The sequence below is a fragment of the Choloepus didactylus genome, chromosome 6 (assembly GCF_015220235.1).
Source record: "Choloepus didactylus isolate mChoDid1 chromosome 6, mChoDid1.pri, whole genome shotgun sequence".
NCBI classification, from domain to species: Eukaryota; Metazoa; Chordata; class Mammalia; order Pilosa; family Megalonychidae; genus Choloepus; species Choloepus didactylus.
The window spans coordinates 117563008-117589423 of record NC_051312.1 but is presented as its reverse complement, the minus strand read 5'-3'; the positions used below and the strand labels follow the sequence as shown (position 1 = coordinate 117589423).

Sequence of the window (26416 nt, the reverse complement as noted above, 5' to 3'; positions counted from 1 at the left end):
TATTCTGTAAGACCTCTATTAGATTGAGGCTAGTCAGAGAATAATCCTTTTAAATAAACCTGCATTTATGTTTCAGAATAGCTGTAAAGTTTTCAAATACAAGTATCTCTCATGAGGCATTTGCTTTATTACCTTTTGTGGCAAAAATTACATAAAGTGATTGTCCAACTTGAAAGTTCATAGGAGTCTTAGGACATAGCCCTCAAAGATGTCATAGTTCCTTCTATGGTTTGGAGAATAGTTGAGATCTAGAAAGTACATACATATTGAATACTTGGTTCTCTGAGTAGACTCAATTTTTATAGGTTATTGGAAATTAGACTGGAATTTTCAAGTTCTTATGGGGAGCAGCTTATAAATTTTGAGACCCTTCCACTTTTCATATTCAACCTGAAATCCTTATTAATCACATCCTTTTACTTCACTCCCCAGTAGCTATCTCATTTCACTCTACTTTCTCTTAAAGTAATTACATGTTTTAAAATGATATAATTTTCATCTTACTTGCCATTGTAATTACTACTTTTTTTTCTAAATCTCAAGCCAAGGGCTTGATTTATTCAATAGTGGGTTCCTATTTTGACTTAACATATATTCTATCCCAAGATAAGCGGTCAGTTTCTTATATTATCTTCACTTAATTTTACAATCATCATCACTCTCAACTTTAAACAATTATCATAACACAATACATCCCAGAGCTCTTATCAGCTGCTAATTATTCATCCCTAGTATTAGTGTAGAGTTGGTAAGATATTCCTATTAAATATAGTTATAAATACATAATGGATAATTTTTCCATACCACTCTGTTGTCAACCCTCTGCTACAGACTTATATTTTATGTGAAATTATACAATACTAACCCTAAGTAGATAAGGACAAATATTGTAATCTCTAGAACAACCACTAAAAAGAAAACTGAAAATTTTTTCACTAACTCAAAGAAAAGTTGGAAAGGAGGAAAAGATTAACAAAAAATATGGAATGAATAGAAAACAAATAGTTAAAATGGTAGACTGAAATAAAACCATTCCAATAATTATTAAATGTAAACAGACCAAACATACTGTTTAAAAAGCAAAGCTTAGGCCTGCCTACAATTGTGCCTAAGAGCCTCCTCCCGAATGCCTCTTTGTTGCTCAGATGTGGCCCTCTCTCTCTACCTAAGCCAACTTGAAAGGTGAAATCACTGCCCTCCCCGCTACGTGGGATCAGACACCCAGGGGAGTGAATCTCCCTGACAATGTGGAATATGACTCCTGGGGAGGAATGTAGACCTGGCATCATGGGATGGAGAATATCTACTTGACCAAAAGGGGGAAGTGAAAGGAAATGAAATAAGCTTCGGTGGCAGAGAGATTCCAAAAGGAGCCAAGAGGTCACTCTGGTAGGCACTCTTGTGCACAATATAGACAACCCTTTTTAGGTTCTAATGTATTGAGGGAGTGGTGGCAGATACCTGAAACTATCAAACTATAACCCAGAACCCATGAATCTTGAAGATGATTGTATAAAAATGTAGCTTATGAGGGGTGACAACGTGAGTGGGAAAGCCATATGGACCACACTCCCCTTTGTCCAGTTTATGGATGGATGAGTAGAAAAATGGGGGAAGGAAAAAACAAACAAACTGACAAAGGCACCCAGTGTTCTTTTTTACTTTAATTGCTCTTTTTCACTTTAATTATTATTCTTGTTATTTTTGTGTGTGTGGTAATGAAGGTGTCAGGGATTGATTTGGGGGATAAATGCACAACTATGTAATGGTACTGTGTACAATTGAATGTATGATTTGTTTTGTATGACTGCATGGTATGTGAATATATCTCAATAAAATGAATTAAAAAAAAAAAGCAAAGCTTTTTTTGTGGAGAAAATCATCCATAAATATCCCATGTTTCTACACAGTCCAGGTCCTTTGAGTCAAGGCATTTATGGCCAAGTTACAAATGTTTGTATAATGAGACAGTGCAAGACATTAAAGCTTAGGGAAGTTTTCCTTGCTGGAGACAGTCTAGGGTAGTAAAGATAAAAAATCTGCCCCCACCTCCCCGAGAATATTTGCTTACCCTCCAGAGAAAAAGATAAGATGTCTCTCTCTTTCTCTGGAGGGAGGGAAAGAGAATGCGGAGCAGGCCTGTATAAGATCAGAGTCTCCAAAATTTGAAACTCCTATTCTGTAATGAACCTCACATGTGCAGGTATCACCTGACATGCATTTAATTGTCCTTTGGGGAATGGGGGTGGGGAGCCGACATAAGATATTGTTTTGCCTGCTGCTTTTACCATGAGTAATACATCTTTGTTTCTGGCTGAGTGGTCTTGTGTTTTCTTTCAGCCTTCCATAAAATATATGAAATTGTGATAAGCTAAACTGTTGGCTTGCAAGTAGGGTAAAATCCTACCTTTCACTTTCTGACTTAGCAATAGTTAGACTGCATATAAAGCAAGACCCACCTATATGTTGTCTTCAAAAGGAGAAATGCACATACAGATAGGCTGACAGAAAAAGGATGAAAATGCATAAGCATGAAAAACATACTGGACTCTATTAACATCAGAAAAAATAGTCTTCAAGACAAGGAGCATTACCAGAGATGAAAAACAATATTTCATAATGATAGAAGGGTTCAATTCATCAGGAAAACACAAAAATCATAAATACATATGCACCCAATAACAAAGTTTCAAAATATCTGTAGCCAAAACTGACAGAACTAAAGAGAAAAACTGACAAAGCTACAATATTTGTAGACTGTAACATACCTCTCTTAATTGATAGAACAACCAGATGGAAAAATCAGTAAGAATATAACACTATCAAGTACCTTGACCTAAGTGTTCTACTTAAAGAACAGCAATTATTTATACCCAACAATTATGATAAGAAATATTATGTTAGACCATAAAATAAATACCAATTAATTTCATAAGATTTAAATCTTACTGAGTATGGTCTCTGACCAAAATGAAATTAAATAAGAAATCAATGAAGATACCCAGAAAAGCTCCAAATAATTGGAAACTTTTTTAAAAAAGTACTTCTAAATAAGCCGTAGGTCAAAGAAGAAATCAAAATGGAAGAAAACATTTTGAACCACATGAAAATGAAAATACAGCATATTAAAATTTGTTAAAAGCAGTTAAAAGATTATTGCAGGAAATTTATAACTTCAAATATTTATATCAGAAAAGGAGAAAGGCTTAAAATAAATGATTTCAGTTTCTACCTTAAGAAGTTAGAAAAAAAGTATTTATTCCAAAGTAAGAAGACAATAACAAAGAGAAAAAAGAAATCAATGAAATATTTTAAAAGTATAGAGAAAATTAGAGCCAAAAGTTGCTTTTTGAAAATGCTAATAAAATCGATTAACTCCTAGCAAGAAAGATGAAGGGGAAAAAAAACAAGTGAAAACAAATTACTGATATTATGAGTGAAAGGCTATCACTATAAATACCACAGGCATTTAAAGAATATAGTAGGTGAATATTATGAAGAATTTTATACCAATAAATTAATTAACTTAGATAAAATGAACCAATTCCTTGAAAGACCTAATTTACCAAAACTGGTAAGAAGAAAAATAAAATAGGAAGAACTCAATATTTATCAATAAAATGTAATATGTAATTTAAAAGTCCCCCCCACTCAAAAAAAACACCCCAGGTTCAGTTATTTTACTAGTATTTTCTGAGACATTTAAAGGAGAAATAATCACCTGTGATTTTTTCCAGAATATAGAGAGGGAGGAAACACTTCCTAATATGTTTTATAACCCTGATTCCAAAACTTGACAAAGATATTACAAGAAATGTAATTTATCTAGATCATTATCTTTCATAAATATCAAACAAGATCCCTCACAAAATGCTAGCAAATAAAATCTAGTAATTTATGAAAGGGATATTACATCATGACCAAGTAAGGTTTATCCATAGAATGCAAGTTGGGTTAACATTTGAAAATTAATCGGTGTAATTTACCATATTGACAAAAACAAAGGAATAAAAACTTCATGATCATCAAAATACATGCCGAAAAAAGATTTGCCAATACTCAATATGCATTTATAAGAACTCTCAGCAAACTAGGAATGGAAGGAAACTTCCTCAATCTTATAAAAGGCATCCACCAAAAACCTCCAGGTAGCATCAGGGTTAATGGTAAAATAGTGAATACTTCCCCCCAACAGAGAACAATGCAAGAATATTCACTCATACTATGTCTATTTCCCATTGCACTGGAGTCCTAGAAAGTTCAATAAGGTAAACAAAGAAGTAAAAGAACTACTGATTGGAAAGAAAGAAGACAAACTTTATTTACAGATGACATGATTGTTTAAATAGAAAATTGTTTAAATAGATTAAATAAGGAATTTATGAAATAACTCTTAGAACTAATAAGTGAATTTAAAAAGTTCTTGGTATACAACCCCAATATAGAAAAATCAATTACATCTCTATATATTGGTGGCAAATAATGAAAAACAAAATTTTAAAAATTCCGTTTACAGTATCATCATAAAATACAAAGTACTTAAGAATAATTTTAGCAAAGACACGTAAGACCTCTACATGGAAAACCAGAAAATGCTGTTGAGAGAAATAAAAGCCACCACCCCCTACCAAAAAAAAAAAAAAAAAAAGAAAAGATAAACGGAGAGAGATGCAATATTCATGGATATCATAGATTGCAAAACTCAATACTGTCAAGATATCAAATCTCTCTATATCAACCTACAGATTCATAATGGCACTCAAAATCCTGGCAGGTTTATCTATATGAAAAAAAGGCAAAGTACCTACAAAACACATGACAGCTCCCCCAAACAAAGAATTATCACATCCAAAATGGCAACAGTGCTGCTGTTAAGAATTCCTGATAAAATGTTACAATAATGAAGGCAGTGTAGCAATGGCATAAGGAAAGACAAATAGACATATGGAACAAAATACAGAGTCCCCAGACAGATGCATACATACATGGTCAATAGATTTCCAACAAAGGTGCCAAAGTCATTAAATGGAGAAAGGATTTTTTTCCTCCAACAAATGTTGGAGCAACTAGATAAACAAACGGAAAAAAAAATGAACCTCAACCCTTACATCACAGTGTACACAAATAATTTGAGATGGATGACAAAGCTAAACCTAAAAGCTAAACTTAAAAACTTTCTGGAAGAAAACAAGGAGACCATCTTCGTGACTTCAGTGTGCTGGTTTGAAACTGTTAAGTACCCAAGAAAAGCCAGGTTCTTTTAATTCATTATTGTAGGGGCAGACCTATTGTGGGTGGGACCTTTTAGATTAGGTTCTTTCCACGGAGATATGACCCAGCCCATTCAAGGTGGTTCTTAATTCCCTTGCTGGAGAGGATAAAAGACAGATAAAACACAGAGAACTTGGAGAAGCTGAAAGAGAAACACCCAGAGAGATATTTGGAGACAGACAATGAAACCAGAAGCAGGGAGAGAAGGATCAGCAGACCTTGCCCTGCACCTTCCCATATGACAGAGGAACCTGGATGCCATCGCCCTTTCTTCAGAGAAGGTATGGTCCTGTTGGCCTAAGTTGGGACTTTTTCATGGCCTTAAAACTGTAAATTTGTAAGCTAATAAAACCCCTTTGAAAAAGCCAACCCATTTCTGGTATATTGCATTCCAGCAGCTTTAGCAAACTGAAAGACTCGAGCTAGGCAAATATGTCTTACAAAGGCCACAAAAACTCTAATGATAGAATAAAAAATTGAAAAACTGTACTTCCTCAAAATTTAAAACTGCTCTTTGAAAGATTTCATTAAATAAATGAAAAAGCAAGCCACAGACTGGAGGAAATACTATAATATATATCTCTGACAAAGGATTTACATCCAGAATATATTTTTATAAATCTTACAGTTCAATGAGAAGACAAACAACCCAATAAAAAATGGGCAAAATATATGAACAGACACTTCACAAAAAGATATATAAAAGGCCAATCAGGGAACTACAAATCAAACCATTTCATGCCTATACTATATGACTAAAATTAAAAAGACTGACTAGCAAGGTTAGGAAACAATGGGACTCACATATATTACTGCTGGGTGTGGAAAATGGTCAGTCCTTTTGGAAAATCTTGACCATTTTTTATATGGTTAAACATATACTTACTCTAACACTCAGCAATTCCACTTCTAGGTATTTACCATATGTGGACATATGAAAACATATTCTACAAAAATATTTCCTACTTAAAAGACTGCTTTGTGGATTCTCTCATGTTTTACCATTCCGGCTTGAATTATCTTTCAACCATCAGCTTTATTAATAATAGTTCCAAATGAGAACAACATAAATGTCTATCAATAGGCAAATGGCTAAACAAATTGTGGTATATTCTTCCAATGGAATACCACTAAGCAATACAAATGAATAAACTACTGGTATATGCAAAACACTATTAATGAACCCAACACCAAGCCAGAAAGAACCCAGAAAGAAAAGTCCAAGAACAGGAAAAACTAATCTATGATGACAGAAATCAGAACAGTGGTTGCTATGAGGGGTGGGAATTGACTGTAAGAGAACTGAGAGCATATGCAAGTGAATGATAATGACAAATCATGGAGTAAGAAGTTCAGTTTGAACAGAAGTAAACATATGAAGGATGGAATGAGAGAAAGGGTGATAAGATAAATGGATTAGGGAACGTGGACCTGGTGGGGTCTTTAAATTACTGAAGGCAGGGTATTAGAGGAAGTCACATGAAAGATAAAAAACAAAGATCAGAGATTGAGAAGCTAAAATTGACATGTTGGAAATGGAGGAGTAATTGATAAAAGCAATGTCTAGGAAATGATTTAAGGGCATGGGTAACTGAGGTGAGGTACTGTTGAATAGGTGAAGCTCAAGAAAATGACAGACCACCAAGTTGGATGGATCAAATATTGAAATTACCAAGAACAAACACTGTATGTTTGTACATGTTTGTCTCCCTGTGGTAGGGAGACAACAACAGTGAACCAAATACTAAAACTTTCAAGGGATGACTTAAAGTCATCTGAAGACAACTGCAATAAGAAGAAGGAATGGTGAGCTATATAGAATGATGGCATGTGCTTCAAAAAAGCTGGGGGATTTTAGAAAGAAGGGGGAGCAATGGTCAGAAATGGCAGAGAGGAGCAAGGATGACTCATCCTCAACCTTTATATCTGTCAAATGTTTACAAGTCTTTTCATACTTCTACATATTGCTTTCTACCCTATATCATACGTTCATCACAGAGAAAATAGAAGCCATAGCAAAGAACGTGTTACATACTTACAAAATTACTTGCATTCACATTTACTTCAATTTGAGGTTCTAGGGGACAGTTTCTACTATAATCACGTTTTCAATTGCTTTAAGTTTTACTTTTTTCTTAAAAGTTTTCATGTTTTACTTATTCCAAAGGCAGAGACATGTCTTAAATGTTTATGACTGACTTTTTCAAAAATTCATCTTCATTGAGATATATTCATATATCATACAATCATTCGTAGTATACAATCGTTCACAGTACCATCATATAGGTGTGCATTCATCACCCCAATCTATTTTTTGAACATTTTCCTTATACCAAAAAAAGTAAAAATAAGAATAAGAAACAAAAGTAAAAAAGAACACCCAAATCACCCCTCCCACCCTACTTTTCATTTAGTTTTTCTTCCGATTTTTCTACTCATCCATCCATACACTGGCTAAAGGGACTGTGATCCACAAGGCTTTCACAATCACACTGTCACCCCTTGTAAGCTACATGGTTATGCAATTGTCTTCAAGACTCAAGGCTACTGGGTTGGAGTTTGGTAGTTTCAGGTATTTACTTCTAGCTATTCCAGTACCTTAAAACCTATATATACACATACACATATACATATATACACATATACATATATATATTCCATATAGTGCATAAGAGTGTCCACCAGAGTGACCTTTCAACTCCATTTGGAATCTCTCAGCCACTGAAACTTTATTTTGTTTCATTCTGCATCCCCCTTTTGGTCAAGAAGATGCTCTCAATCCCATGATATCAGGTCCAGATTCATCCTCAGGAGTCATATCCTGTGTTGCCAGGGAGATTTACACCCCTGGGAGTCAGGCCCCACATAGTGGGGAGGGCAGTGAGTTCACCTGCCGAGTCAGGTTAGCTAGAGAGAGAGGGCCACATCTGCGCAACAAAGAGGTACTCAGGGGGAGACTCTTAGGCACAATTATAAACAGTTTTAGGCTCTTCTTTGCAGTAACGAGCTCCATAAGGGCAAGTGCCAAGATAGAGGGCTTGGCATACCAAACCGCCAGTCCTCAATGTTTGTGAGAACATCAGCAACAATCCAGGTGAGGAAGCCCAACACTTCTGCATCCCACTCCCCTGCTCCTCAGGGGGGCTCTGCATACATATTTTTTATTCTCTTGCCCAAATTACTTTGGGATGTGTTGCTATTTCACACTAACCTGTACAAACCTACTAGGTCACACTTCCTATTCAGTTTCATGTAACTATGGTATTTGAACATCCTGTACGAGTTAAACTGTTCAGGAAATATAGGTCCTGCACCAAACAAACATCTCTTCCCCTGGTCTCACATGGAAGTTGCAGTTTTAAAACACAGTCAGTATCATCCTTTACCCTTTGGCCCAATATGCCCTCGTCTTAACTAGATCTGCTTCATTATATGATTGACTCTTGATGTTGGATAAAAGAATACCATCAGGATGCTAGGGACTAATATAGAAAGAAACTTTAGGAAAGATCACTGACAAAGGAATGTCACTATATATAAGGTGACCTATGAAAATGTAATAATAATAATAAACATTAAGTGCCTGCTATGGTCAAGAACTGAATAGGCTAATCGTTTTATGTGCATTACTTCATTTTAAGCCATAATAGCTCTCTGAGGTGAGTATTTTGCAGTTGAAGAAACTGAGTCTTAGAAAGGTTAAGTAATTTGTTGAAGGATTCAGTGGAAGAACTGGAATTTTAAGCCAGGCAGTCTGACTCTGCCTTGTTTTTAACCACGATATTATGCACTATGTAACAGCCTTTTGTAATTTTTCCCTTTTCTTCCAAAGCATCCCCATCCCCAACATCCATACATAACACAAGTTTGTCCTCCCATGGAACTCTGTGTCTAATTTTACCATAGTATTTCTCTCACTAAATTGTAACTATCTATTTACTTTTCTGTATTGCTTATTAGATTCTAACTTACATAAGAAGGACAGCATCCATGACAGCACACATTATAATGTTTGGCATGTAGCAGGCACTCAAGAGGCTTGCTTAATGAAAGAATGAATTGCATTTTATCTGTCTGTCCCACAGACTCTAAGTTCATTGAGTGCAGGGAATGAAATTTTAATTTCTGGAATTCCTGGGCCTACACAGAGCTTTACACCTAGTAGATGCTTAATAAATAATTGCTGAATGAATGCTTGATCATGTGTCAATTTCAAATATGATCAGAGCACTTTTTAAAGTAGTTATCTTTTTACTTTGACTTAATAATTTATCTGGAGACAAAACAGTAAGTTAAAAAAAAAATAGTCCATCCAATTATTTATAATCTAGCAAGGCAAGCTAAGAAAAACCAAGTAAACGAAGAATTGCTAATTGTCATAAGTGCTATGAAGTAAAAAAAACTCCAGTGTGAGATAGGGAACCAGGGGACCCACTTTACATAAGGTAAACAGGGACTATTTCCTGGAGACATGGCATTAAGTTAAAATTTTCAGAATAAGACCAGTCATGCAAAGAATGGGGGAAGAAGATTTCTAGACAGAAGAAAAAAGCACACAAAGACCCTGAGTTGGGAAAAAAAAACAGCATGTTTGAGAAATTGAGAAAATACCACCAGTTTGGCAATGAGGTATGATGGATTTATATTCAAATCTAAGAGGTATTTTCCTTGCTATAATCACAGAGTCATTTTATTAGCAAATTACCATCACTATTATTTCATATTGTTCCACAATGGCCCTGTTCTCTGGGCTAAAATGTAGAGAGAATGTAGTAATTATTGCATACAGTACTTGCCAGTACCATAGGAAATAAAACCTGTCTTAGGGGGAATCAAATTAAATGAGGGACAGAGTGTGACCAATATGCAAGTTTATGCTCTTGAACTCAATGAAAAGCTCAACAAGAGTAAGTTTTAATAAGCAATGTTAGCAAAGATTAATATAGTTCTTTCCTTTATTCATTTAATGACTAGTTGCTGAATTCCTTTTATGCCATTATATGCCAGGCGCTAAGGTAAGTGCTGTGGGAGTAGAAGAAACTGGGGTTAAAAAATGAGTGAGACAGCTTTTCTACCATTGTAGAACTTGGAGTTGGAAGAGTATGTTCCTGTGTCCCATTAACTTTAAAATAAGCATTTTTCATAGAAGAAACACGGTTGTCCTTAGCTACTTTGGAAGGGTTGTTTTGCATGTGCAGTTCTGCCTCACGAAATGTGTAACCTTGGCTCAAACGTGAGCCACCTCATCAAATGATGGCATATGCCAGACTGTTCTGGTTTCCCAGGAGACAACAGCTAAGGGGTATCATGTTTGTCTGTTGGAAACATTCTGAAGTAGTGAACAAATAACCAGGATGGCAACAACTTTCTTAACAAAAGAACCTTAGCAGTGCTATTGAGAGTGCCTGAGGTCATGGGAGACACAGACAGAACTGAGAGCTTGCCTTTGTGCTAGATTCCTTTTCTTCTGGGTGGAATCATGACAGATTTAGGTAGTTACAACTTTCTAGAAAAATAACCGAATTTACATTTAAAAATTATATCTTGAGATAATTAGAAATTAAAGAAATTTTAAAAATAGGGGCAAAGTATCACTCTTTAAAATAAAACTGCAATTGGAGAAGAAATGGTTTTTAGGAATTAAACATACAGCTTTTTTAACAAACAATGTTAGCAACCTCTAAGAAATAAAACTAAACTCAAGAGATCATTGTGAGTTTTTACTGCTTGGCAAAGAGACATATATGTACCAGATTTGTAACCTTGTAATTGCCAAAATTGAAATTATTTGAAATCCCAAAAACCTAGATTCCAAATCATACTTTCCAACTGACTGCCTTTCACTTGACTGAAAAAGAAAACAAATCAAAAGTTAAAAACGACCCATAACACACTGTTTGAGGGGAAAACACTCAAAGATCTATATTCAGATTTACCACATAGAATTAGTAATATACATAACACAAAGGAAAAATATAATGCCTCATTCCTCTAAAGGCTGAGGTGTCAGCCAAAATAAATATGTCAATACCAACTAACTAAAGCTATAAATTTTAATCATAAGAGAGCTTTTTAGGTTCTTATTCACAGCCCATTTATTTTTATCTTAGATTCAGTTCTAACAGTTTACTCTGTCATAATGTATTAGAAATATCAAAGAAAGAAGAGAGATGAAGTAGCTTCTAGAGGGAGAATTACTAACCTCAAAAAGAAATAGCAGATTCTACTTCTGGGAAGGTGGAGTAGACATACTTTTCACTTTTGTCCTACAAAGTATAACTAAAAACCCTGGACATTATATATAAAACAAATGTAAAAGACTCTGACGTTGGAGAGAAGAAGGTATATCAGCTAGGGACTTTATGACCTGAAGAACAACATGGTGCTGAGATCCTTGAGTTTTCTTCTTGCTTCATATATTCCAAACTTGAAGCAGAAGCAGCCACCAACCTGGAAATGCTAACAGACTCAGGCAAAAAAGCTTCAACAAAAGCTTGTTCTGAAGAATGAAGAAAAGGGCAGCCTAGCAAGACAGGAAACTTTTACACAGTAACTGTACAAAACAAACATCACAAAAACAAACAAAATCAAACAAAGTGATGGTCCCATTCTCACTCACCACAGCAAAGGCTAAGTGGGGAGCTTAAACTGCACCCTTGCTAGACTGAAATAAGGTGTCCCAATCCTTCTGCTGGCATGGTGTTACAGAGAAGGCTCAGTAGGGAGTGGGGGCTTTTATCCTTTCCTAGCAGTAACAAGGTCCTCTTCCCATTCCAGTAGGAGTAAAGACTATGGGGTAGTAAAGAGCTATCCCTATTTATCTCCAGTAGGGTGATATCAAAACAGGCCTTGTGGAGAGATTTGACTTTCTCCACCATTGAAAAGTAACAAGGCCACTCCTACCATGGTGACAATGGAGACCATGTGGAGAGCTGGAACTTCTATTACTACCCAGCAGTAACAAGGAGCACCTATTAGTGTTAACAGAGGCTGAGTGGAGAATCTGAACTTCTGCCTCTACCTGTCAGTAATAAGACAGCATCCCGCCTTTCCTTGCTGGAGTGTTATCAGAGAGAGCCAGCCTAAATGGAAGGTTTATATAAGATCCAGCTTACCATAACACCTGCCATTCCAAGAACCAGTAAGATCTCAAACTGAATGATAAATGACAATCAATAGATGCCAACACCAAGATGACAGAGATGTTAGAATTACCTGACAAAGATTTTTTAATTTTTTATTAGCGAAGCTGTGGGTTTACGGAACAATCATGCATAAAATACAGGATTCCCATACACCCCCACCCCACCAACACTTGCATTGGTATGTGTGGAAAATTTGTTACAACTGATGATAACACTTTTTTTTGTAATTTTACTATTTTTTTAACAGTAGTTACATTTCTTACAATTGATGAAAGATTATTAAAGTAATACTATAACTATTGTCAATAGTTTATGTAGGGGTATTTTTTTCCAATATTCATGACATATTTTTTTTATGCATGTCTTTATTACTCATCTACCCAATCACTGGATAAAGGGAGCACCACACATTTTTAAAATCACATGGTCATATGATAAAAGCTATACAGTTATACAATCATTATCAAAGATCAAGTTCAACAATTTCAAGTGTTTCCTTCTGGCTATTCTGATACACTAGAAACTAAAAAGAAATATCTATATAATGAGTCAGTAGTCAAAATCATTTGTTAAATCCTAATTTCTCAGTTACACCTCCTCCCTCTCATTTGATCATTCTCTCAATCTTCAGGGATATCTGAGCAATGACCATTTTAGTTTCTTCATGCTAGAAAGGGGTGTTGACCTTATGGGGTAGAGGAAGGAAACTGACTGATGTCCTTGGAGAGACTGGTGCCTTTGGGATCAGGACTTATCTGACATAGGAACAATCTGGGGCATTAAGTTTATGAAAAATAAACTTACTAAGTAAAACATTTATAGAGTCTTAGATAGAGCCAGGCTATTCTTTAGAGTTTTCAGGAATACTGTTGGTTGGGGCTTGGCATACTGTGGCAATGTGCAATATATGGCTGAAGCCTGCATAAGAGTAACCTCCAGAATGACCTCACAACTCTATGTGAAATCTCTTAGCCACTGAAACTTTATTTTGTTTCATTTCTTTCCCCCTTTTGGTCAAGAAGGCATTCTGAATACCATGATGCCAGGGCCAGGCTCATCCCTGGGAGTCATGTTCCATGTTGCCAGGGAGACGTATACTCCTGGGAGTCATGGCCCATGTAGGGGGGAGGGTAGTGAGTTTATTTGCAGAGTTGACAAAGATTTTTAAGCAGCCATAATAAAACTGCTTTAATGAGCAATGATAAACACATTTAAAACAAATAAAAAAATAAGTCTCAGAAAATATAAAATATAAAGAACCAAACAGAAATTTAAGAGCTGAAATATACAATTTTAAAAAACTCAGGGGATGGACTCAACAGTAGAGTGTAGGGGACAGAGGGATGAATCAGTGAACTAGAAGATAGAAGGACAGAAATGATCCACTTTGAACAAAAGAGGAAAAAAGATGAAAAAAAAAAAATTAACAGTGACTCAGGGACCTGGGGGACTATAACAGAAGACATAACATTCATATCATTGGAATCCTGAAAGGAGGAAAAAAAGAGGGTGGGGCTGATAGAATACTCAAAGAAATAATGGTTGAAAACAGTCCAAATTTAGCAAGAGACATGAACCTATAGATTCAAGAAGCTGTGCAAACCCCAACAGGATAAACCCAAATTAACTCATGCCAAAATGCATCATAAATAAACCTTTGAAAACTAAAGATGAGGAAAAAGTCTTGAAGCAGCCATTGAAAAATGACACTTCATCTACAGGGGAAAAACAATTCAGTTGATAGCAGATTCTCATCCAAGACCACTGAAACCAGAAGGAAGTGGCACAATAATTTTCAAGTGCTGAAAGAAAATAACTATCAACCCAGAATCCTATACTCAATGAAAATAACCTTCAGGAATAAAGGGGAAATCAAGAAATACTCAAATGAAGGAAAACTAAGATAATTTGTCACTATTAAACCTACCCTAAAAGAAAAACTAAAAGAAGCTCTCTTAACAGAAAGGAAATAAAAGAGGAAACTTGGAACATCATGAAGGAAGAAAGAACATAGTAAGTAAAAATTTGGGTAAACACTCTCCTTCTATTGGATTTTCTAAATTATGTTTGACGGTTGCAGCAAATATTTTTACACTGTCTGATGTGGTTCTAGATATATGTAGAATAATACTTAAGAGAATTATAGATAGGGGAGGGTAAAAGAATGCAAAGAGAGGTAAACTATCTATACTTTACTCAACTGGTAAAATGATGACAACAGTAGACTCTGATAAGTTGTGTATATATAATGTAATACCCAGAGCCACTACTTGAAAAGCTGTATAGATACACACAAGAACACAACAGATAAAAAAATAGAATTTTGACACTTAGAATTATAAGTTCAGAGGATCAGACAAAATTCTTATGAAACTAAATGATGGGGTAAGAGAGAAAAAAAATAGAAAAATTGCCCAAATAAGAAGAGGAAAGATTATAAGGTAACAAATGAGGGACAGGCACTTTGGAAGCATCACTAAAATCTATTTAAAAAAAAAAAAAAAGATTCCTTAAATATTCCAATAACAGAAAAAGATACCAAGAGAATCAACAGAATGACATACTGGATTTAATGGAATTAAATATGTTGTAGCTACCTTATCTGTTTATGAAAATGATGGAGTTTGGAGTTTTCCATGAAAGCATGAAAAAAGGTACCTTTAGAATTAGAAGGAATATACTTTGAACAAAAGGTCAATTTACGGAAACTCCATTTATAGACTTATGGACGCCTAAGCTAAAAATATATGAATAGATTCCAACAGATTTAGATAGAAATAGGGGTAAATATCCATGAGTAATGTATCTATACTAAAGGAAGTGGGTATATTTGGGAGTTCTCTTTTTGATCATTTAAAATTTTGTTATAGAGGATGGCCACTTATTTATTCAACTAATATCTACCAGAAACTTCAAAGTGCTGTATAGTGGAGGTTAACAAATAGAAGGCATGATCCCTGCCCTCAAATCACTAATAATGAAATAATAAAGGAAGCAATGCTATAAATTCTGTAATTTTACGGAGGCACATCTCATAGACAACAAGGCAAGGGAGGATACCAGGAAGAGTAAAGTCTTATTGGATAACCAAGAGTAGGCAAAGGGACACAAAGGAGGAAAGTGTCTTATGCAGGGAGAACAATATGTGAAAGGGCATAATGTGAGACATAAGACAGGAGTTCTGTTTGGCTAATGCACAGGAGAATGTAGAAGAGTCTCAGGAGATGAAACAGTACAGTTAGGCAGGAAGTTAACTACATCAGAACAATGAAAGAGTTAATATAGACATGTAATGCCAGAAAAAAAATACAGGTAAACAATTTTCTATTCCCTAAATGGGATTTGCAACATATGCCCCGTGATGTAGTTAATAAACTCTAGGGATTTCCTGCTATTCATGTATTGAAGAAATACAGACAAGAAAGCAAAAACAAGAATAAAAAATGGTATAACTACCCTGTCTGAAAATTTAAAATTCAATAATTTTTATGAATCCTGAAAAATGTTAAGCAGTGATTGGATAGTTTGATTTCTAATTTACTTTAGCTTCCAGTTTCTACAGAAACCCCCACTCTTTCTTTTTATGGCAGTCACTTATAAAATTCTCCTTTTTCTCACACTTCCACTATTATTCATATATTCCCCCGATTTTCTTATTGGATGACTGAATGGCATACATAAATAAATAACATGAAAGTGAATAAGTAATCAAAATCAAACTGTGAGAAACTAAATACTATCGGCTATCTTTCAAATAATCATGAAATGCTACAGAAAAAAGAAGTCATTTTAAGAAATGTACATGACACAGTAATAAACAGGTCTATGACAGAAAAAGACTGCTTTGGTCACAGTCAGTGAACTAGACAATACACCACCATACTGTGCTTTAGATAGAAAAACAATAAAATTTACAAAGCCACAAGAATCTTAATCAATGATTTATAGATAAAGCACTTTAATTGTTTAGGTTCATAAAATGCTAGAAACTAGAAAAAACTTAATTTACAATTATTTTGAAAATCCTATACTTTGAATAAAATATCATTACTTACTTTTTTCTTCGGTTTGACTCCACAAAATATTTACGTGCTCGATTTCGACATATTTTTTGTTGCTGTACTAATAGTTGACGCTCTTCTTCTAAATTTTTCTCTAGATGGATTTTCATATCTCTAATGACAGCATTAAGTTAAGGATAATGGATTACATCTTTGTGGCTGTCAGTGCTATCTGATAAATATAATACAGCCTCATGCTAATGATGTCATGTTTTTTTGTGGAACAATTAGTATGTGTAATATATTAGTCCATGGCTGGTAGTTGTTTTACATAAAAAAATTCTGACTTGGTATTAAACTTCGTATCTCTGGGAAAAAAAAAACAAATTACTTTTCAGAAATCATGAGCTGAGTTAAAAAACTACTTATTTTTTCATTCATTACACAAATATTTGAGTACTTATTACCAAGATGCCATTTTAGGCATATACATAGGGAAATGAACAAATAAAGTCATATTTCACTATTAGAAAGTAGTTGAATTAAACATTTCAATAGATCCTTTAATCTATAGTATGAAACTAACATTCAAATGTAAAAAAATCAAATAGCATATAACTGGAATGATTGAGAATATAGTTTAATTGTTTACAAAGTTAAATGGTTTACTTATAGATCACTAGGAAAACCATGCATAGTAATCTATTTATTCAGAGAGGAAACCAAAAGAAACTTTTGGTTTTTAATCATCCATTCATCTGAAATTTTATTACATAAAATAAAACTTTCTTCAAATAGATTATTTATGTGCTATTTGTGTTATAACTGTCATTATTGAATAAATTCATCAAATTTATCATATTTTTGTTTTCAATGATTTTAAATTCTAAAAAATCATCATTCTGTATATCAATTACCATGTCATCACTATTTAGTATCTTATCACTAAGTGTAGATGGACATGAGATTACACTGAAGTTAGAGGTTGGTAGGACATGCCCAATCAATTTTTGTAATAAACAGCCTGTTTAAAAAAAAAAATTTTTTTTTTTCCTAAAGTAGAGGTTCAAAATTCTCTTTAAGAGGTCCATTTAATCATAAATTATTAATGGTAAAACAGAACACAAGAAACACACTTAAAAATAAATTATGCTGTATGTAATTTAATTAATGTTTGAGATCTCATTATAAGAACATAAAATAATGTTTCTAATGTTCTGACAACTATATATTATTAACTTTAATCAAAGGAATCCATGAAAAAATATATAATTTTTGTCTGCTGAGTTACAAAGAATGCCTTTGCATCTTTGCAAAATAATGATATTCAAATTTGTTAAGAGAGTAGAATGGCTGGTTAAAATTTTTTTTTTAATACAAGTTGTACTGTCAAAGTAAGGTATTTCCATAAGAATCACTGTTAAGTACCTGTTCAAGGAAGGCAATTTTTACATACTTAGCATTAAAAGAAAAGAAAAGAAAACACCAGAAGAATACTATGGATTCTAGGATTGGGTAAGTAACACATAAGGATTATAATTTGAAAGCACAGCCTAAACCTCCCCTTCTCCTTCTGGGTTCTCCCTCTCCCAATCTAGTATTTTGATTACAGACTATTTAGGCTGTTTTAACTATGTTACTGTTACAAATAACTATGTATTACAACCCCCCCCCCAATCTACTTATAAAGCATATGGCCTTAAGACTGTAACTGTGTAACCAAATAAACCCCCTTTATAAAAGCTGGTCCATTTCTGGTGTTTTGCAAAAAAGCAGCATTAGCAAACCGGAACACACAGTATTTGTCATATCTAATCAAACTTGCTATTATAGCATGAAAGCAACCCTAGACAATATGTAAGTGAATAGGTGTGGCTGTGTTTCAATATAACTTTATTTACAAAATCGGCAGTGGACCAGATTTCACAGCAGGCTGTAGTTTGCTCAGCTCTGCTGTAAAGTGTAAGATAGGAATCCAATGTTTTGTGTATGGCTACATAGTTATTCCAACACATTTTATTGAATATCTCCACTTATCTCAAAGTTCAGCTTAATTAAACAAAGGTCTCATATGTATTTGGGCCTATTTCTGGATTGTGTACTATTCCTCCTTCTCTCCTGCTACTGCTTTGGTTCAGGCCCTCTCAGTTTCTTGCCTGGACTACCTCAGTAGTCTTGTAACTCATCTCCCAACTCCTAACCTTGCTGTTCTCCATTCGAAATTTCACAAAACCAGTAGCAATCTTTCTTAAATGCAAACCTGATTGTTTTCCACTCTTGTTCTCTAAAAGCTCCCTATCACCTTCATGATAAATTCCAAATTTCTTGGCCTAGTATATAGAGCATTCTACAATCTGAACTGTTTTTTCAGGTTCATTTCTCAACATTGTCCTAGATAAATCCTATGCCCAGCCACACTAATATACTTATTAGTAACAGATAAGTCATGATGGATGCATCATGCCTATATCATTTAGAAATGCTTGGCTAACTCTTCTCCTCTTTTAGAACTAACTTAAGCAGTTCCTTCCTGAGGAAGCCTTTTCTCACCAATGAATGACTTGATGCCACCTTTGTGATACATCATATGTGTCTTCTCTACATTTCTCTAACTCTGATGGTACTTGGAATATAATAATGACTTAAAAAAAAGTTTGCTGAATGATTTTCTTAGAGAAAATTCTTTGAAGTAGATATACAGGGCAAGAGGCATATGAGTTTTTGTGGCTTTTAATACAATATAGACAAATTGATTTCTAAAAGAGTTATATAAATTTATGTGCCATTAGAAATGTATGTATGTCAGATTTAAAACCTCAGGAGCACATAGTAGTATAATTTTATTTTTAGAAAGACTACGTGGAAAACCATGGCTTATATTTATGTATTAGCAAAACAGAATACCTTGATTACTAAATTTTTATTTTCCTCATTAATGAATTGTCAGTTCAGTGTCACTGGCTATTAATCTATTGAGAGCTGATGTTTTAAAAATCAATTTCAATAAGTTCAATACAAACAGAATAGGAGATATTACTCATCTTAATTTAATTAAGCAGCTTCTCCTTACACTGAAGTTTTAAATGAATGAGATAAAGTTACCATACCCTCAAATACATGAAAAAGTGAAATTCAGTTTTCTTTTATAATTTTATATTTATTTTATATTTTACATCTATCCTTTTTATTCAGCTCAAGTTTATTTTGGAATCTAGACTAAGGTGTGACTCAAAGGTAGAGACAGTGAATATAGAGTACTGTTTTTAGAGGTCTGAATAAGGAAATAGGAAACATTACAACACAGCTAAAAGGGTTCTTGGGATCAAAGGATTTGGTTGTTAGTTTAGTTAATTTTAAGGATAAACAATACCTGAGCATGTCTGCAGGCTGTGGGGAAAGAAGGCCATTAGAGAGAAATTAAAAGTAAATTGTGAGAGGTAGGTGGGGATAAGTTACAATCCAGGGTTGCTGAGAAAAAGAGAAGGGATGGAAATAAGGGCACAAGTGAATAGATTCACCTTCTGATATCCATTAGTGAATTTGTGGGAAGATGGGGGAAAAAAAAAAGATGAGGGTGGCTGTGGATGGATTTGTTTTGTATGTGGGTGGGACCTGAGTTCATAGCATCCACTGTCTTAGGAAGGAAGGGTAATGGTGGGAGGTGATAAAGATTGAGCATAGGAATCGAAAGGAACAAGGGAGAATCCTGTTCAGGTAAAGCTGGAAACCATGAATTTGTAGCGGTGCCAGTCTACACTGTTCTGTGATTTCTCTCCAAGAGCATTTTATTAGTCAAGTAAAGAAGTAGAAAAGCAGAATTATAGTAGTTACTGGGTGGTTGAGGCAGAAGGATAGGAATGCAGAGAACTAAGTATGTTGGGGAAAGAATAGTTCAGGTAATCAAGTATAGGATACAAACTGGGTAGGGAAGAAAGAATGCCAAGGTGATTGCTAGGATAAAAAAGAAGGGTCAAAGGACTATCATGAGAAAAAAGGTGTACTGTGATGGGGGGGCATGAAAGAGCTTTCTTTACAGTCACCTTTTTTTTTTTTTTTTTTTGAGAAACTTTATTCACCTCTATTTGAATTCTTATAAGAGATTGAAATGATAAAACTGTAGACAATTTTCATCCGGTGACCTTAATAAGGTTTTTAAATATATATATATGACTTTTAGAGTTAGGAAATGCTGACTCAAGTAAAAAAACATCTTAAAGAGAAAATTGGATGGCCTCCAAGGATAAAAATTCAACAAAATCATTTGCTTATTCAAAGACTACAGCCCTTTTATTTGTCCCCCTTCTTCTTTTTTCATTTAGTCATTCATTCAACAAATTTGAGAACCTACTTTGTACAGATATTCAATGGAAAACATTACAGCAACTAAGCACTTCCAAAATAATATCTATACATAGTCTTTATTGTAGTAAAAAGGAATTCTATTCCAATTTAAAATTGTTGAATTTCATCAAAGCCTCTTGGGCATCTATTGAAATGATTATAACTTGCTTAATTTTAACTATATTTTTAGTAACATATTTCTTTACAAGAAACCATGATTACAGTTATGGAATGAAATCTAGTTATATTCATTGAATGTATTGAAGAATTTTATTTACAAATATTTTCTTTGATGTTTTTATCAATGTTCATTCCACATATATTTTAAAAAGTTGTCTGTGATCATTTCATTAATGAAAATAATGAAAAGATACACTTTGTCAATGAATCATTTACAATGCTTCTCTATTTTCTGATTTAGAGATAAATTAGGGTCAGTATAATAGGAGTTCAGTGTCCAAGAATATACATCGCCAAGGGGGGCAGAACAAAATCCCTACATAAAACAATCCTGTTTTTTCAGAGCATATCTTTGAGAGAACAGTTTCAGGGAGAAGCAGGGACAAATGCCAAACTGAAAGGGGTTAACAATGAATAGATGAGAGAACTAAAGGATGCTACTGCAGGCTACCATTTTGAGAACTTGGGAAAGAAAGAAAAGACAGAAGGAATGGAAGCTTGAGGGAAGAATGATCAAAGAGGGATATTTTATCATTAGCAAAGCTCTGTACATACTTGTACTTCTCATTAGGTTGGTATCCCTTGCACCTAGTACAGTCTGCCATAGAGCAGGCATTCTATAAAGTTTGTTGAACTGTTGTTAAAGTTGTCATAAGACATAAAGCAACCTCCCACAAGAAGTAGATGACAGGGGCAAGAGAACGGGTTAAATTGGAAAGAGAACACATTCCATTTTATAACAAGAAGGAGGAAGATGGTTTTGCAGCTCTCACTGCAACCATCTCCTTTGAAGACTGCAACCATCTCCTTTGAGAATACAAAGACTAAATTCTAATTATCATACATTCTCTGAAGGAATAAGCATGGTTTATGTATTTTGAAAACAAATCAAAACACTCTCACTCTTGAAAGTTTCTACAGTGCAACCAACAACATCAAAAGTGGGCCTGACCACTTTTTGGGAAAAACTCAGGTGATCCAGTTTCTGAAGGGTTCAGGTCCGTTGCTTCTCATGTCCTCTCTGCTTTTCTCTCACAACAGACAAGGCAGAGGACGGAAAACAAAACAAATTGCCTAACTGCTAGGCTTTCGTAGCTCTGGTAAAGGGGTTACGGGTGTGTTGGGTTAACAGTTAAAACGGACTCCTTCAGAAGAGGAAAACATGACTAATCAAGAGGACGATAATATGCAAGTAAAGAAAATAGCGTAATTCTAGAAGGCAAGAAAACAACCCCCACTGAATACACGATTAATGTATTTTTAACACGTCCCCATTTTTTTACTTCAAAATTGGAAGAAGCGGGGTGGGATAAAGGGGGTGGGAGAATGCGGTCACTGAATTGGATAAAATATTATAATTTCAGGTCCCGGGGCCCAATGACAGGTACTAAAGCAAATATCCACACTAAGATGACTTGCTAGTTTCCATCAGCTTTCATCTAGGCAAGTACCTAATGAGAAAAAAAATCGGGCAGCGCTTCCCACACCTCTACCCCGACTGCCCCCGGCTGGGAAGGATACAAGTAAGCGCCAGGTCGGTGACGCCCGACGCCCGCCCGAGGGCTGAGGGGCGCTCGGCCGCGAGTGTCCGAGGATTCGGCGCCCACTGCCGCGACCGCGCTCCGGGCTCCTGGCCTCCCGGCCAGCATCCTTCACCTCAGCGCCGCCTCCTCGCTCGCCGCCAACGCCTCCCTCATGGCAGGTCGGGCTACTTCCTTCTGGGCGCTCCCTTCTCGGGCGTCTCTCAGGCTCCGCGTCACGGACACCGCAGGGTCGGCCACGGCAGCCCTGTCACCCGTGCAGTGGCGTCGGTGGTTGTGGCGGCGACGGCAGCTAAGGTGGCGGAGACCTCGCTCAACTGCGGCAACAGAGGCGGCAGCAAGCGGGCCACGGCCGCCGCCATCTTGGCAACCAACCGACGCCGCGTCCTTCGCGACGGAAACCAGGGAGCCGGGGTGGGGGGAGGGGCGGGGAGGGCGGCCAGCCAATAGAGAGCGCTGCCCGCCCGCGCCCCACCTCCCCGCCACCAGCGGCCCCGGGGTCGGTGGGAGGAAACCCAAGCGTCCTCAGGCACCCAGGACCCTTTGCAATAGGGGGGAGCTGGATTGTGCTTTACAGGCTGACTCACTTCTACCTCTCTCTCTCTCTTTTAAAGTAGTTTTATTTAGATACATTCAAATGCCATACAATCCATCCAAAGCAGACTACCAATGGCTTTTAGTACAATCAGAGTTGTGCATTCATCACCATAATCAAGTTTAGTACATTTTCTTTGTTCCAGAAAGAAAAACCCATATCCCTTAGCAGTCACCTCTCAGTCCCTCTATCCTTCCCCAGCCCCCTATATAAGCACTGATCTAATTTCGTCTGTATAGATTTACTTATGTTTACATTTTATGTAAATGGAATCATACCATATGTAATACTTTGTGTCTAATTTTTCATTTATAATGCTTTTTTTAAAAAGTGTTAATTTTAATTGGAGAAGTCATGTAAAAATATGACATTCGCATATCTCCCTATTGTTGACACTTTGCCTTGGTGTGGTACCTTTGTTAAATTGATGAAAAAATATTAAAATATTACTGTTAATAAAACTAGTCCATAGTTTGCATTAGGTGTATTTTTACCCATATGCCCTCTATTATTAACACTTCATAATAGTAATGTACATTTGTCATTATTAACACTTCATAATAGTAATGTACATTTGTCATAATTCATGAAAGGGCATTCTTGTATTTGTACTATTAACCACAGTCATCATCCACAGCAGGGCTCACTCTGTTATACAGTCCTATGTTTTATCATCTAACTTTCCTTCTCGTAACATAAACGACTCAAAATTTCCTCTTTCAACCACATTCACAGACATAATTCAGTGCCATTAATTACACTCACAATCTCATGCTACCATCACCACTATCCATTTCCAAACAATCAACATCATTAGAATCTCTGCACAAATTAAGCATCAGCTCCCTGTTTTCTACCCCTATTCTATCTCCTGGTAACCTATATTCTAGACCCTAACTCTATGAATTTGCTTAATATTTTTAGTTCATATCAGTGAAGTCATACAATATTTGTCCTTTTGTGCCTGTCTTATTTTACTCAATATGATGTCCTCAAGATTCATCCATGTTGTTGCATGCATCAGGACATCATTCCTTCTTGCAGCTGAATAATATTCCATTGTATGTCTACATTTTGTTTATCTATTCATCAATTGATGGGCACTTGGGTTGCTTCCATCTTTTGACAATTGTTAATAATGCCTGAATGAACATCAGTGTGCAAATGTCTGTTCAAGTCCCTGATTTCAGTTCTTCAGGGTATATACTTAGTAGTGAGATTGTCAGATTACATGGCAATTCAGACCCTCACATCTATGGCCAATTGATATTTGATAAGGCTGCCAAATTCACTCAACTGGGACAGAATAGTCTCTTTGACAAATAGTGCTGGGAGAACTGGATATACATAACCAAAAGACTGAAAGAGGACCCCTATCGCACACCTTATACAAAAATTAACTCAAAATGGATCAAAGACCTAAATGTAAGAGACAGGACCATAAAACTCCTAGGAGAAAATGTAGGGAAGTATTTTCAAGATCTTGTGGCAGACCATGGTTTCTTAGACTTTACACCCACATCATGAGCAATGAAAGAAAAATTAGATAAATGGGACTTCCTCAAAATTAAAAGCTTTTGTGCTTCAAAAGGCTTTGTCAAGAAAGTGAAAAGGCAGCCTACTCAATTGGAGAAAATTTGGAAACCACTTATCTGATAAGGGTTTAACATCCAGAATATAGAAAGAAATCCTACAATTCAGTAATAAACAAACAATCCAATTTAAAAATGGGCAAAGAACAGATATTTTTCCAAAGAGGAAATGCAAATGGCCAAAAAGCACATGAAAAGATGCTCAACTTCAATAATTGTCAGGGAAAGGCAAATTAAAACCACAGTGAGCTATCATTGCACACCTACTAGAATGGCCACTATTAAAAAAGAAGAAAACTACAAGTGTTGGAGAGGATGTGGAAAAATAGGAACAATCATTTACTTGCTGGTGGGAATATAAATCGTGCAGCTGCTATGGAAGACAGTTTGGTTGTTTTTCTCTCTTCCTCTCTCTCTCCTTCTCTCTCTCTCTCTCTGTCTTCTGTCAATTGATTTTTTTTTTTTTAATTTTAAATTCAGTTTTATTCAGACATATTCACATACCGTGCAATCATCCACAGTGTACCATCAACTGTTCACAGTACCATCAAATAATTGTGTATTTATTACCCCAATCAATTTTTGAACATTTTCCTTACCCCAAAAAGAATTAAAATAAGAATAAAAATAAAAGTAAAAAACAACACCCAAAGCATTCCATCTCCCCCATCCACCCTATTTTTCATTTAGTTTTTGTCCCCATTTTTCTACTCATCTGTCCTTACACTGGATAAAGAGAGTGCGAGCCACAAAGTTTTCACAATCACACAGTAACACCATGTAAGCTACATTGTTATACAACCATCTTCAAGAATCAAGGCTACTGGGTTGCATTTCCACAGTTTCAGATATTTCCTTCTAGCTATTCCAATGCACTAAAAATTAAAAAGGCATATCTATATAGCGCATAAGAATGCCCTCCAGAGTGACTTCTTCACTCCATTTGAAATCTCTCAGCCACTTCAACTTTATTTTGTTTCGTTTCACTTCCCCTTCTTGGTCAAGAAGAGTTTTTCAATCCCCATGATGCTGGGTCCAGGCTCATTCCTGGGAGTCATGTCCCGTGTTGCCAGAGAGATTCACACCCCTGGGAGTCATGTCCCACATAGAGAGGAGGGCAGTGAGTTCACCTGCCAAGTGGGCTTAGAGAGAAAGAGAGGGGCCACATCTGAGTGACAAAGAGGTTCTCTGGTGGAGACTCTTAGGCACAATTATAAGTAGACTTAGCCTCTCCTTTGCAGTAACAAGCTTCATAAGGGCAAGCCCCAAGATCGAGGGTTTGGCATACCAAATTTTAAGTCCTCAATGTTTGTGAGAATGTCAGTAATAAGCCAGTTGGGGAACCTGCAAATACACACACACACATATTGAGTTTTTTTATTGTGAATAAAAAACAGTTATCACTGATAACTTTCAAAGTACGATTTCACAAGTAGTTAACAAATTTCAAAGAATGTCATGGGTCACAGTACCACAACTTCATCCATTTCTGTTATTGTAAAATATGACATACATACAGAAAGGTGTCAATTCTTGATATACAGCTCAAGAAGCAGTTATATAGGTGTGCTGGTTTGAATGTACTGTGTCCCCCAAATGCCATTATCTTTGTGGTCTTGTGGGACAGACGTTTTGGTGCTGGTTAGATTTGCTTGGAATGTGCCCCACCCAGCTGTGGGTGGTGACTTTGGTGGGATACTCCCATGGAGGTGTGACCCCACCCATTCAGGGTGGGCCTTGATCAGTGGAG

At 35.7% G+C, this 26416-nt stretch overlaps 1 protein-coding gene across 7 annotated transcripts in view; it reads right to left on the bottom strand.

Moving 5' to 3' along the window:
* The window catches only part of CEP126 (centrosomal protein 126), a 116649-nt gene extending 93809 nt beyond the window's left edge, over window positions 1-22840 (bottom strand). For 3 of the 7 annotated variants that reach the window (XM_037841206.1, XM_037841205.1, XM_037841208.1), the window contains exons 1-2: window positions 22460-22835; window positions 16472-16591 (exon numbers count right to left, since the gene is read on the bottom strand). In XM_037841206.1, coding sequence (XP_037697134.1) covers window positions 16472-16591; window positions 22460-22587 — 248 coding nt within the window. In that variant the 5' untranslated portion in view covers window positions 22588-22835. Of the gene's footprint in view, window positions 1-16471; window positions 16592-22459 lie in introns of all 7 variants that reach the window. The other 4 variants (XR_005217546.1, XM_037841207.1, XM_037841210.1 and 1 more) reach the window with 4 other exon arrangements.
* Window positions 22841-26416: the final 3576 nt, after the last annotated feature.